Genomic DNA, 14,382 nt, shown 5'->3' with positions numbered 1-14,382 from the left:
AACGTGATGAAAATGATTATAAACAATTTTCTTAGTTGCCAAATTCTTTATACACAATATTAAATTATTTTAACTGTACATTTTTGTATTAAATTTCTCAAGTTTCAATTACATACCTAGATACAATCACTTCTCTTCCTAGAGGAGAAGGCAAAGACTACATCTTTTCACTTGCCACATCCCCTCGTACTTCTTTCGCTTCATCTACATTCATAACTCTTCGTGCAAGCTTCGGTTTGGGGAAATATTGACCTGAATAAAAATATTTAGTAACCATCATCTGATCGATCATGAATTTGTCCGAACATATCTTCAAACGTGACGTGGTATTCGGTATTACACTTTCCGTGGTGAGGTAGATATTACACTCCTTCGATTATAATAGCAACTGAATCCTCTTTCTATTTTAGAGTTGTACGTTGTGATTGCATGACTAGCCCTACCCTAAGTTGACACTCGTGGCCGTAGTAAATCCGTGGTGTAATGTCACGGATCCGAGGTTGATGCACCGTGATGTAGAAATAGACGGTCGCTGGGTGCGGCAGGCTTGCACCGAGTTGCGTCTATAGAAAGATTCACGACAGACGAAAGACATTCACGGACAGATTTGTCGTTATAAGTTGCCCCTACGTCTGAGAAAATTCTGGGATCTTCTTCTTTTCAAAATTGTGGCTTCTTAACACCACGCCTTTTTTCCCGGTGGGGTAAGCAGAGACTACTTTTACTAAGCACGATCCTTAAAGATTTATTTTGCTTTCTCCGTATCTATACTAATATTATAAAGCTGAAGAGTTTGTTTTGTTTGTTTGTTTGTTTAAACGCGCTAATCTCAGAAACTACTGAACCGATTTGAATAATTCTTTCACTGTTAGATAGTCTATTTATCGAGGAAGGCTATAGGCTACATTTTATCCCGGATTTCCTACGGGAAACGTCAACAATGCAAGTGAAAGTTGAATGAGTTGGCCATCTGCGAGCTTTCCACGCGAACGCTGCGCAAACCAACAAAGATATAGTAAAACAATGTACTAAAGATGTGAAGTACTCATTTTTTGCCACAAAAAAGTCCGCGAGAGCATATATCTATCTCTTAAGGTTTACTTACAATAACCACTTTTATGTTCATTTTTTAAGATTATTTTTTCATTATAAACATAAGTTATTTTGAAACCAATTTTCTTTAATTCAGTATTAATCCTTATCCAAATAAATATGTTTATTACTTTCGGATTTTCATGTAGACTAAAATTGCCATTTACAGTATATAAATCAGACGAATAGGTTTTGAGATATAGTCGTTATAAGCAATTTGCAGCGAAACATTTAATACGGCGAACCAGCGTTCTTTCTAATACGCGGATGTTTGCAAAAATAAATATGATGCCCAAAATAACTATTCCACGCGGACGAAGTCGCGGGCACAGCTATAAAAAATAAATATGATGCCCAAAATAACTATTCCACGCGGACGAAGTCGCGGGCACAGCTAGTTCATTAATATTTTCGTGGTGGTCGCTTTGGTGATGGTCACGTGATGTGATAGTAAAAGATGGTCACGGATGTCTGATGACAATAGTATTATGGCAGTCATTGTTAAACTTTGCAAGCAAAAAAAGGGATCACAATATGGCGGGAATCTAGACAAAACGTCAATTCAAGACATATCTCTATGCTCTGAGTCTGCTAATAGCTCCTACGTTTTGACTGTCTCCATTATTGATAAACTGTCAGAATTGTCTGAGCATGAATGGTCTGCTTTATTGTATTTAAAATATCTAATAGGTGCCAACAGTCTGGTCTAGTCCATATTTTAAAACATCGAGAACCTTGAAAGTGACGAACACGGGAACTTATACGCGTGATTTATAGGAGAAAAAACCATTTAAGAGATTTAATAATCATCCAGTCGTTTTTTTTTTTTGATAAGTCCCATTTTTATCACTACAAATATCAGTGAAAATGTGAAAAAATTCTATGAAAATATGTCGTTCAAACCAAACAGGCCTGTCAAAGAACAAACGCGTGCTACAGTGGAACGTAACATCGTTAAAAACTCGTCTGAAAAACAAATGAGAAACGAAAACAGTAGTTTTAGACTGTGACATCAAGAGGCGGCGGGCCAGCTTGGCAGAGGGCCAGAAAGCCTAGACGAATGCTGTGGTGTTGAGAGATAAGATATTAAACTATCAGTCCGAGATTTGACTAAAAATCCTAATGATAAACACGCAGTCCACGAATCAATTTGTAATGAAAACATTAATATGAATTTAGAATATATTACAACTATGGCTATTAAAATTTATGACTAGGATCATAAAGAAAAACAAAACAAAAATGTTATTCCAGCTAATAACATTTCAAAAAATACAATTCTTAACAGTTCAGAAACTTAAATGAAATAAAACATGTAATTACAAAACAAAGAAAATATAGAAGATTTGAAAATTGAATAGATAAATATGTTTTATTTATATATCGCAATCTCAAATTTTAATAACACATTGAAGTTAAACTTTTTTAAAGTAGCAGACAACAAGCTAATAACTATAACGCAAAAGATAACAGCACTTTTCATAACACGATCGATGCCAGAAACAATATTGAGCTATTTTTATCTCAAATTCGGTAATAAATTGTAAACATTGCAAGAAACTATAATTTGAATTAGAATTAAACCAGGTGATTTTATAAACCGAATATTTGTGAGCTAAAAAGTTTATCAAATTGATCGACTGTCCAAATAAACCAAAAACCAACATTAAATAACAAGGTGATTTCTCTAAAAACGAAGTCAAACGAAGATATACATAACAAATTCTATGGCACATTGAATTCGTTGGAATTTTACCTCAATCTTAGGAATTCATCCACGAAATATTACCTACACCAAATGCTCCGCTTTATAATGCCAACATATCTCCCGATGGCGACGTGATGTTGCGCAGACGCAAATTGATGCGAGCGAGACCAACAGCCGTGTAATCAATTTGTATGCAATTAGTTTGTATATCCTGATTTCCAGCATGTCAGTTTCCATTGCCTTGAGGTGTACCATTGTAGGTGAATCTTATTTTACATCGCAACTATAAAAGTATTAAATTATATTCTGAACAAAGTCAGGCGTTCCGTTTAGTTCCAAAGCCTTGATTAAAACATTAGGAGCCATTATTGACGTACTATAGTTGATCGAAGGGAGCCATTGATTATTTCAATTAAAACACATAAAATTATGCTGTCTTGCTCGTTTATATACGTTCAATAATTGATTATATTTTCTTTCTTATCGAAGCGGAGGGATTAATTTTGAATAGGTGTAAGATTTGAGATGAACATGCAACTTTCTTTAAAACAAGAATCACTAATTTACATTCTTCCCCGTCGGTAAATGAAACGACATAAGTATAGGTAATCCAAAAAAAGGGTTGCTTAGCCACGCTGGCAGAAAATTTGAATGTTATGCAGATTTTAAACTATTACTTCTCCATGATATTAATTATTAATTGTTATATTTCTGTCAACGTTAGAACAAAACACAAGTTTGAGAAATTAGTTATACTACTTTATAAAGAAAATAAAAAACAAAAAGTACGATTGTAGGTATGCATTTAAATAATAAAACGATTAATGCATTCTTTAGATAATCATCATTGTCCTGGCGTCAGTCTCTGAGGGAGGCTGGAGATGGTGGATTATAGATAGAATTAAACATTAAGATGTCCTGTTTTCCTACATTCAATATGATTATAAAAATTCCTAGTGATTCGTATTCGTTCGTATGATGCATTTTTATTAAAAATTCGTCGACTTTTTCTGCAGAATGTAGACTTTGGTCGTGCAGACACACTTATCACATTTGCAATGAGCTGTTACGTGTTTGAAAATATTTGCATAACTGATTACATCGGTGTTTCTTATGTATTTCTAGCAAATTTTTTTTATTTTTCACATTTTGGTCATTGGATCTTGCTAAGTTTTTCTGCTTTTAATAGTAATATTTTTTTCATATTTCTATCTTAAAAATACCTGTGTACCTATATTGTAGGTAATCATTGTATATTTTTGTGCAAAAGTGTAAAAAAATTGTATAGTTTTTTTTTTGTCTACTAGTATATAAATCCTGTGTTTTATTCATGTAGTTCTGTCATTCATAACAATTTTTCATGTTCTGTTTGGTTTGAATTAAACATGTGAGTATATCAAGTACTTTGTTTGCTTACAAAATTATTCAGGAAATCGCGAATAAATTGAATAGAGACTGAAAATAGTTGAGACATCTTGTAAACAATATTCAGGAAGAAGAAAACAGAATGATAAAGTAACAACTGAGAATTTTGTCATATTGAATTTATGACATGGGTCCATAATTTAAAAAATATAACAAGCCCGTTTCAAAAAACACTATAAAGATATATCTTTATAGTGTTAGCATCAAATTAGGTCTGTTCTCAAAAACAGCTTGATTTTGGATGTATATTTTGAAATAGATACTTTATTCAAAATTTCAACACGTACTAATCTTTTGGACACCATCCAAGTATACCAGACCTAAAAATCAGCTGTTTTGTTACTATGCGTCCTCAAAGCAGATTATACCAACGTTATATTATTCCTAGTGCCAATGTCGGTGTCATTTGGCATCATAAACTATACCTTACCACCCAGTAAACAAGATATTTTTAAAGTGCCGCGGCTTGCTATTGAAAACATGAAGATTATCTGGGAAAAATTCGCTCGATAGGATAAATGGTATGTTATTTATTTTTGTTTAATTTTTTTTATAATTTGTTTGCCTTTTTATATTTTGTTAAACAGAGCTCTTTTTTTGAGTTAGCTTCATCATTATTTTAATCCCCTTTACTGCAAATATTGAAATTAATTAAATCATGGTTAATTCATGTACTATATTATAATAATAATGCATGCACTGACACCAAAGGTATTTAAGCAAGAACTATATATAGTTCTTGCTTAAATACCTTTGGTGTCAGTGCATAAATACACAACCGAACTTACTGCAACCAAGGTTTTGCAAAATAAACCCTTTTATTTGTTATTTCAGAGGCGATTATAGTGAAGATGAAGGAACCCAAACTGGCACAGCAAGGGTATCTCCACAAGGATCTATAGAAGAAGTACTACAATATCCTAAAGCGGTTTTGCCACAACCAGAGCCTATGGCGAAACAAGAACCTCTGCCTGCACCTCGCCTTGAACCAGATCTGGAACCAGAACCAGCAATAGAACCAGAACCAGAACCCGAACCAGAACCCATTGAAATACCACCACCAGCTGATGAATAATAGTGTCATTTTATTATATTTTTTATTCAGAATGTTTCATTCGAGTGAAACTTTTTTATCTTGATACCATTACTTACTAACATTTTTGTATCGTGCGTTATTTTCTACTTTTTATTTGCTATTAAAAATGAAAAATTAAATGTAATTTCGTTCACTGCAAGGTGTACAAATTTACATTGTTATTGCTATTGAATATATAGTTTAGTGAAAACACTATTGCCTCTTGAATAATCCACCACTGGTAAGTCAATCACTAACTAACAAATCACAAACCTTTTCTAAGTAAATATTTCAATAAACAATGAGTGCATTGCAAATTTCTGAAAAATATTTAGTTAGTGCATTATTAGTACGTGTTACTATGCACTGTAGTCATCAACGACAACATTCTTATCCAAATTTGAACCGTACAACTCTACTCTAAAGATATATTTTTCATGAGCATCTCGATCAACATTAGGATTCTCCGCAGCAAGTATAAAGTTAATTCTATGATCTCTTAGTTTTGAGTCTATATTTCTGTAGCAGATAACATGTTCGATATGGCACCATAGACAATGTTTACAACATGTTGCCTTACTCACATAATCAGATTAGTGCAGCAATGTGTTAATTAGTCCATCTTGTTGTTTAGACATTTGTTAGCAGTCAAGTTCAAAGATGGCGTCTGTTCCAGCATGGATTGAATCATTTCCAATCTATATTTACCTCCGCACTTAATCATTATCTTACTGGTTAAGTTTTATCCTCTCCTCTCTAGTTAGAAGCCTGGGGTTCGCCTTTGACCGCAATACTGAATTCAATAAGTAAGGAATTTTACACCAATCACCTCTCGTCTTACCTTTTCAGGGGAACAACCTAATTGCTGGATCGGGGTGATCATTACTATGAGGAACCATTATGATCAGGGATCAATATTCAGGTTTCATCACGATGTTTTTCCACAGTTTAAAAGCATCGGTCAATAATTTAATTAAGAGGTACACATAAAAGTACATGGTCGCGGTAAATTCGGTAAAAAACTTGGCAACATGATAATATCTAAAAATATAAGTTTATACCTAAATCGATGTCCTAAAATACTGGCTACTAGGAATAAATTTAGGATTTTTCGACAGGGGAACGTTACCTGCCACAATCGCCGAAGATGATGGGGGCAAAGGGGGTAAAGGCGGCAAAGGCAGCGGTGGTGGTGCGGCGCCCAGGGGAGGAGACGCTAAGGGGGGTGGCGGTGGTGGAAGTTCAGCCGCTGACGAGAGGAGCACTGCCGGCCCAACAGAAGTCGTACCATCGACCAAATGAAACATTGTAAGTTTAAATCATAAACCATATGAATATTACAGACAAATTGTATTTTGGTTGGTAAAGAATAAAGTTTCAATTACGAAATTTTCAACCATAATGTCTTCTAGCTTTTATCGGGTTTCATAACTTACCAGGAATTCAGATTCAAATTCTATTATTGGTTTCACAAAATTTTACTTCTTAAGCAAACCAGCTATGTCAGTGTTCGTTGTTGAAGATATTAAATTGCTAGATGAACTGCGATGAGAGCTTTAGACAGGTGATACGATTTTATTTAAAGCTACAATGTTTAAAAGATCATTTCGACCATTTTCAAAAAATTCCGCAAATGTCGTCTAAAGTCAGTTAACATTGACGTTAGTTCATTCTTATTTAATCTGCGTAAACAAATATGTGTTCTCTTATGTAATTTCGCATCCGTAGTCCAGTTTGACGCACGCTGGCTTTAGACCAAGAGGCGCGGTTCAAGAAACATATAAGTATTTTAATGATTATCAGAATACCGACAGAAACCGTTGTTTAAAATCGGTATCCAAAAGGTGATATAAATTTTGATAGGTGTTGGAAAACTCATTAAATAAGTCTTCAAGCAGGTCAGGTTGCACTGGTCAAAGCTCTGTTTGTTGTGGAATTTTCTTAGATCTTCACATCGCATCAGCCAGTTGAATGAGCCCTAAATTTAATAAATATGTATATTTATTGTTGAATATAGTCATATCCACCGTATTTCTACAACTTTGGTTGTCATAACTGTTACCATGGGATGATTTTTTTTTCAAGCTTGCTGTTCGTTACGTTTCAGAACTCGTTAGTTTTAACATTGTAAAAACTTAAAAAAGTGTTGTAGGTACATAATTAATTTCAGGTAAATAGCATAGTTCCATACCCAAAATATATATCTATTAGAATGTAACAGAAAGAATATCCCATTCGGTACAAAATGATTCATTGTAAATGGTTGGAACATTGAATGGATTTTTAGCTTGTAGACTAGCATGACTGATTGATGTTTTTTTTTGTGGTTATTCATCGAGTGAAACATTCTTTGGTGGGTTCCGTGGTAATTTTATGGAACTATGTATTTACTGATCATTGTTACGAAATTCTATTCTGTTACTAGTACTTACTCAATTAAGTTTTATAAATAAGAGCAACGATACAATAGCACTGTCCCATAAATAAAGCCGTGACTATACATATTTAGCTCATCATAAAAAAGGTCTGACTTTAATCTTCTGTAGAAGCAGCGCCACCAATATTTTCTACCAAATCTACATAATTTAATATACCTTTACTTCCTTGCGGTATGTCATTTCTAATTTCCGTTATGTCAAGTCCGTTTCTTATGTCCATTTCCTTCAACGTTCTACAAGATTTCTCAAACACATTATAGTTATCTCAGTCAATGTTACATAATAACCTTTCTTTAGAAATTACTTCTTTTTCCTTTATTAATGAGTTCTGTAAGTACCAATTAATTATAAAACAGATCATTAATATATCATCTAGTGACTTATTTTTAACAAAACCGTATCAGTTTACCGAACGCCAAAATAACCAATGAAATTGATGGCGCTGGTACAACAAGGCTATTGTTAAAACTGATAGACTTTTCCGCTAGGTTAGCGCAACTGACGGCTTTCTAATAGAAATTGTATGAAAAGCCACATTCATTTCAAGTTCCTTTCCAATCTTTACAGAACTGCATTTGTTCGATGTTCAAATGCATTGTCCAATTGATAGGAGCTGTCATTATGTGAATCAGTTGCAAATAAACAATCATCCCGTCTACACGTTGGTTTTCCTTTAAAGAGTAGTACAAACCATAGTAACCCTTATTCAACCGTACATATGGTCCTTCGAGCCGGATGTTATCGTTACATAGACCAATGACTGAAGCTCTGCGTGAAAAATTGAACTATCGAAGCGAAGCTATTTTATAAAATAAATAACATCAAGTGATTTGTCGTATTTAAATATAAAGAAATAATATATTATCAAGGGATTGCCTTGTGATTTCGTAAGACTTTATTGGTAAAATATAAAGACATTTGCAATTTGACATTGTGACATTTTATAGTGAGTTTTCAATTACGCGTATGGAAAATGTTTTACATTTATGGACATATTAAACAAAATTAATGTAATTACCATTCATCGCGTCACGTTATGTGTGGACTTAGAACGTGAAATATATTGTTGGATAGTTAGAAGTTCGCTAAGACAACCGAAACTTTCACTCACTCACTATGGAACATTTACGTGTTATAGAAAATCTTGCAAGCCAATTAAAGAAAACCCAATCAAATCTGAAAAAATGTCCTAAAACAAGACTCACAAAAGGATGTATAGAGAGTAAATTAGAATGCATACATGAATATTGGGAGAAATTTCTCGAGGCACATTCATCATTGATTCAAGAAACGGACATAGAAAAGCATGACAAAATCCCGTATTTAGCCAATGAGGAATTTGACATAATCGAAGAACTTTATTTATGTATCAAAGGCGATTTGAAAGATATGCTGGAAAAGTTAATGCCGACAACGGTATCTTCGCGTAGTTCTCCTCAACATCCCTCGAATTTAAGCTGTGCAAAGTTACCAAAAATAGAACTTCCAAAATTTTCGGGGAAATATGAAGAATGGGCTAATTACGACGATTTATTTTCATCGCTTGTAGACAACGACAATTCACTGAGCAAAGTGCAAAAACTACACTATTTGAAAGCGAGTGTCACTGGTGAGGCTGAGGCATTATTAAGGCATATTCAGGTGACTGAAGCTAATTATGATCAAGCACGAGGAATTCTTAAGAATCGTTACGCGAATAAACGCCTAGTTGTGAATTCTTTACTCAAACGTTTATTTGGACAAAAGAAATGTGCTAGTCAGACTGCAACTCAAATCAAGATGCTTCTAGACACTACCGAAGAATGTTTGAATGGCCTTATAAATGAAGGAATATCTACTACTTCGTGGGATCCAGTTATTATTCATCATGTGGTGCAAAAATTAGATTTCGAGAGTCATAAGTCATGGGAAGAACACGCTTATAAATTGAAACCTAATGAATTACCTAGTTGGCGTGACTTGAAACAATTCCTAGAAGGGAAATTTAGAACACTGGAGCTGGTTACTAACACAAACAATCCGATAACTTCCATCACAAGAGAGAAGACTCAAGCATTTAAGGGCAAGTCATTTCACGTAGCGGCCGCAGCAACATCTTCGGTCCAGACCTGTATTAACTGTAATGAAGACCATACCTTAAGTCACTGCAAGGTATTTGGTAAACTGCAGCCGCGGGAAAGAAGTGAATTTGTAAGAAACAAAAGCCTATGCTTCAATTGTTTAGCTGAAGGTCATTCAGCATGGAAATGTCGTTTGCCAGTTACCTGTCGTATCTGTAAGAGAAAACACCACACTTTGCTTCACGAAAAGAGGGAATCCCAAACTACAGACAATGTACAAACTCACCACAGCCAACTTGATGACACAAAAGATGAACAACAGGAAGACGAAGAAACAAACGACGCAATAGCAACTCATTTCACAGCGAAGAAGTCTACAGCTTTGCTCGCTACCGCATTGGTCCCTGTAAGAGATGAGAAAGGATATGTAACAATATTGCGCGCGTTAGTAGATCCGGGATCCCAAGCTAATTTCATTAGCGAAAGAGCAACTCAAACATTAAAAGTAAAGAGAACATTGGCTAAAGGAAACATCACAGGTGTGGGTTCAACCAAGACTACAGTTAAGCACGTGGTACAGCTGGAACTTTTATCCAATCATGAGGATACGTTCAAGCTCGGTATGAAAGCCTATGTTATGGCCACACAATTGACCACACACCTGCCAACAAAGACTATAAAGATACCATCAAACAATTGGACACATTTACGAGGACTCACCTTAGCTGATCCCAACTTTAATGAAGTAGGAAGAATCGACCTTCTTCTTGGTGTTGAAGTTTGTTCCCAAATTTTGAAGAATGAATTAATCAAAGATCCCCTAGGTTCACCATGCGCTCAAAACACACACCTTGGTTGGATCTTATTTGGAGCAATACAAAACACATCTTCCTCTGAAGAAATAATTGTCATGCATCATCAGCTAGACTTAGACAACATGCTGAAGAACTTTTGGGAAATAGAGCCTGACACAAAGAAGAAATATACAAAGGAGGAAGAGAGATGTGAACGTCTATTTGAAGAAACATATAGTAGACAAGAAGAAGGGAGATACGTGGTAAAATTACCATTTAAGACTGATAATCCTCAATGTCGAAATGGAAACACTAGAGAGATAGCTATTAGAAGATTAGAACAAATAGAAAGAAGATTTAGGAAGGACAAATTATTGAAGGAAGAATACACAAAAGTATTTGAAGAATATAAAACATTAAATCATCTAGAAGAAGTTCCGGAAAATGAAAAGAACAATCCAGCAGTATATCTTCCTCACCACGCAGTGATAAAACTAGATAGGGATACGTCTAAGGTCCGGATAGTGTTTGATGCATCATCAAAAGGTTCAAATCACGTATCTCTTAACGATGAACTGATGGTTGGACCACAAATACAGGAAGATATGAGATCGCATATTATAAGGTGGAGAATGAAACGAGTTTGTTTTACGGCAGATGTCCAAATGATGTATAGGCAAATTTTAGTAACAAAAGAAGACGCAGACTTTCAACGCATCCTCTGGCGAGACTCCACTGGAACAATAAAAGACTATCGCCTTTTAAGAATTACTTTCGGCACAGCTTGTGCTCCTTACTTGGCGGTGAAGACGCTCCAACAAATCGCAAAAGATGAAGGCAAGGAACATCCAGTGGCAGCAAAAACGATCCACGAAGACTTTTATATGGATGACCTGATGTCTGGATCAGATACTGTGCCTGAAGCTTTAGACACAGCGATGAATATAGCTGAAATTCTTAAAAGAGGAGGTATGAATCTACAAAAATGGACATCTAATAGCTCAGAATTTCTTAAACAGATTAAGCCGTCTAACAGAAGTATAAAAGTAAAATTAGATATCAAGTTAGATGAGATGACGAAAGCACTTGGAGTTTCCTGGAATATGGGGGAAGACGTGTTTCAGTATCATTTTCAGTTGCCTTATTTAGAAAAAGTCATAAATAAAAGATCTATATTAGCAGAGATCCAACGCCTCTTCGATCCGCTCGGTTGGCTGGCCCCTGCATTGCTTCCTGCAAAAATATTAATACAAAAGTTATGGTTAAAAGGAGTCGGCTGGGATGATGATCTCGATTCTGAAACAAAAGAGGAATGGATTAATATAAGAAATAGTTATGAACACCTAAAACAAATAAAATTAAAGAGATGGATGAACACTACTCAAGACAATTTAAATGAGGTCACTGTGCATGGGTATTGCGATGCGTCTAATAAAGCTTATGGAGCAGTTGCTTACCTTAGAGCCCGAACTGATGATGGAAATTTTAAGATAAGCCTCATCGCTGCTCGAACAAGAGTTGCGCCAGTTAAGCCAGTATCTTTACCGAGGCTGGAATTGTGTGGTGCAGTTCTCTTATCGCAATTGCTGAAACAAATTAGTGAAGCTACTCGTATACCTAAAGATCAGTTTTTTGCATGGACTGACTCCACGATAGTTTTAGCATGGTTTGGATCCGATTCGATGGCAAACTTTCGTCAGAAATAGAGTGATTACAATTTTAGACAACATTGGAAACAAATGGTATCATGTCCGAACTGATGAGAATCCCGCTGACCTGGCTTCTAGAGGTTTATTATGGTGGCAGGGACCAAACTGGCTGAAGAATGAAGAGCTACCTGTGAAGAAAATGAACAACTTAATAACAGAATTAGAGATAAGAAGAGATATATTAGTAAATACTAAAGTACAAGATAATTATATAGAAGAAGATAAAGATGATAAAGATTTATTACTTACCAAATTCGAAGATTTTGACACGTTGAAAGAACTGTTAAAAACAATAACTTATTGCAAAAGATTTCTGAAATATAAAAGTTATGGAGTTAAAACTTTAGATGTACCTATAACAACGGAAGAGTTGGAAAGCGCACTCGATGTGTGCATAAGAATTGTACAGAAAAAGGATTTTGAAGAAGAAATGGTTGATCTAAGGAAAAGAGGCAGGGTTAAAAGGAGAAGCAATCTTAAATCCTTACATCCTTTCATTGACGCAAATAATATTCTCAGGTTGGGCGGTAGGATTCGCCATGCTAATTTGAATAACTCGAAGAAGCACCCAATAATATTAAGTGCAAAGAATCCTTTAACATTACTTCTTGTGGCAGATGCTCATGTAAAGACATTACACGGCGGAATTCAATTAATGTTGACATTTCTGAGGGAAAGGTACTGGATTATCAATGCTAAAAGTACAGTAAAAACCTGCATTCATCGATGTTTAATTTGTGCCAAACGACAGAAAAGACCTATCACCAAGTTATGTCTTTTACCTATTGATAATGAATTTGTTTATTTTGTAGAATTATTTTCATGTTTAGTTTCATTTAACGAAAGGGCTAAGTTAATTTCATTATTTAGTTACAATATTGCATGTAGGTTTCACTTATAAATTGTTAGAAGAAAGTTAAATAATTAATATTGAGTTTTATATACTTTTTGTTTAAAGTTTATTATAGCTGTTAGGTACTTTATGCAAATGTTGATTCTAAGAATAACATGTTCTTTCATTATTTTTGTTATTTAAAGGCCTGTAACAGTCCTTTGGCGGGCGGAATGTTCGATGTTCAAATGCATTGTCCAATTGATAGGAGCTGTCATTATGTGAATCAGTTGCAAATAAACAATCATCCCGTCTACACGTTGGTTTTCCTTTAAAGAGTAGTACAAACCATAGTAACCCTTATTCAACCGTACAGCATTGTTTGGCTGATATATAATCGATTTTTGGACACTTTTCAAAATGTCGTGATAAAGCCAAATTGTATAGGTATTCTTTTTATTCCTTTTTTGTCTGATTGCTGGTTTAGTATCAATTTCTTAGGCAAGAATCTGTTTGTTATAAGTACTTGTTGGAGAAAGTGCATGTAGTTTAATAAATTTCCAAGCAGACTTTACATTAGTTTTCTATGATAGATCAATGTTTATCTATTTATAAACCAAACAGCTGAACGTGAACGAGTCTTTTCGAGACTGTTGGCTGTTGGATAATATGTATGTATCAATATTTAGTAATATCACATTGGAAGTCAATAGCGCCGAAATTGACAAAGATGGTTCAAGAAAGGGTAAACAATACCTAATAGCGGATTGCGTAAAATTTTATAAATAACAGTAAAAGCCATTTGAATGAATTCCCAAAGCTAAACCGAAGCCGGCTTTAACTTAGTACGTACATATTTTAACTAAGTCATAAGCTCTTAGGCGTCGACCTACGCACGCTAGACTTAACTCTTTATTAAACTGTGACTTAACTATGCAGACATGTCTAGTCCCACTGCAATACAATACAGTGTCTCAATATCACATTCTCCTGTGGTGAATCAACCTATTTAGGTTTACCAACGGTATTCATTCACTTATTAGTACCTAATCTTTTCTCTTTCCCATGGATGTCGTAAAAGGCGACCAAGGGACAGACTTACAAACTTGGGATTCTTTTTAGGCGATGGGCTAGCAACCTGTCACTATTTGAATATCAATTCTATCATTAAGCCAAATAGCTGAACGTGGCCGTTCAGTTCTTTCATGACTGTTGGCTCTGTCAACCCCGCAAGGGATATAGACTTGAC

General features: G+C 34.9%; 2 protein-coding genes across 2 annotated transcripts; both read left to right on the top strand.

Moving 5' to 3' along the window:
* The first annotated feature begins 1,580 nt into the window (after nucleotides 1–1,580).
* LOC132902736 (procyclic form-specific polypeptide B1-alpha-like) lies at nucleotides 1,581–5,300 on the top strand. The gene is made up of 2 exons (XM_060948943.1): nucleotides 1,581–1,726; nucleotides 5,060–5,300. The coding sequence occupies exons 1-2, from the start codon at nucleotides 1,581–1,583 to the stop codon at nucleotides 5,298–5,300; spliced, it is 387 nt and encodes a 128-aa protein (XP_060804926.1).
* On the top strand, nucleotides 4,446–12,811 carry LOC106136887 (uncharacterized). Its single transcript, XM_060949378.1, has 4 exons — nucleotides 4,446–4,746; nucleotides 5,060–5,541; nucleotides 6,419–6,608; nucleotides 8,877–12,811. Exon 4 carries the CDS (start codon nucleotides 9,128–9,130, stop codon nucleotides 12,296–12,298), a length of 3,171 nt encoding a protein of 1,056 aa, XP_060805361.1. The 5' UTR covers nucleotides 4,446–4,746; nucleotides 5,060–5,541; nucleotides 6,419–6,608; nucleotides 8,877–9,127; the 3' UTR covers nucleotides 12,299–12,811.
* The last annotated feature ends 1,571 nt before the right edge of the window (nucleotides 12,812–14,382 follow it).

The sequence above is a fragment of the Amyelois transitella genome, chromosome 3, assembly GCF_032362555.1.
Source record: "Amyelois transitella isolate CPQ chromosome 3, ilAmyTran1.1, whole genome shotgun sequence".
Lineage (NCBI taxonomy): Eukaryota > Metazoa > Arthropoda > Insecta > Lepidoptera > Pyralidae > Amyelois > Amyelois transitella.
The sequence above is the reverse complement of the archived record's forward strand: the minus strand, read 5'-3'. Positions and strand labels throughout refer to the sequence as shown.

Coding starts and splice junctions, on each gene's coding strand:
- LOC106136887 (XM_060949378.1), top strand. CDS start 9,128: ATGCTGGAAAAGTTAATGCCGACAACGGTATCTTCGCGTAGTTCTCCT.
- LOC132902736 (XM_060948943.1), top strand. CDS start 1,581: ATGGCAGTCATTGTTAAACTTTGCAAGCAAAAAAAGGGATCACAATAT. Junction 1,727..5,059: donor GTCTCCATTATTGATAAACT/GTCAGAATTGTC, acceptor TTGTTATTTCAG/AGGCGATTATAGTGAAGATG.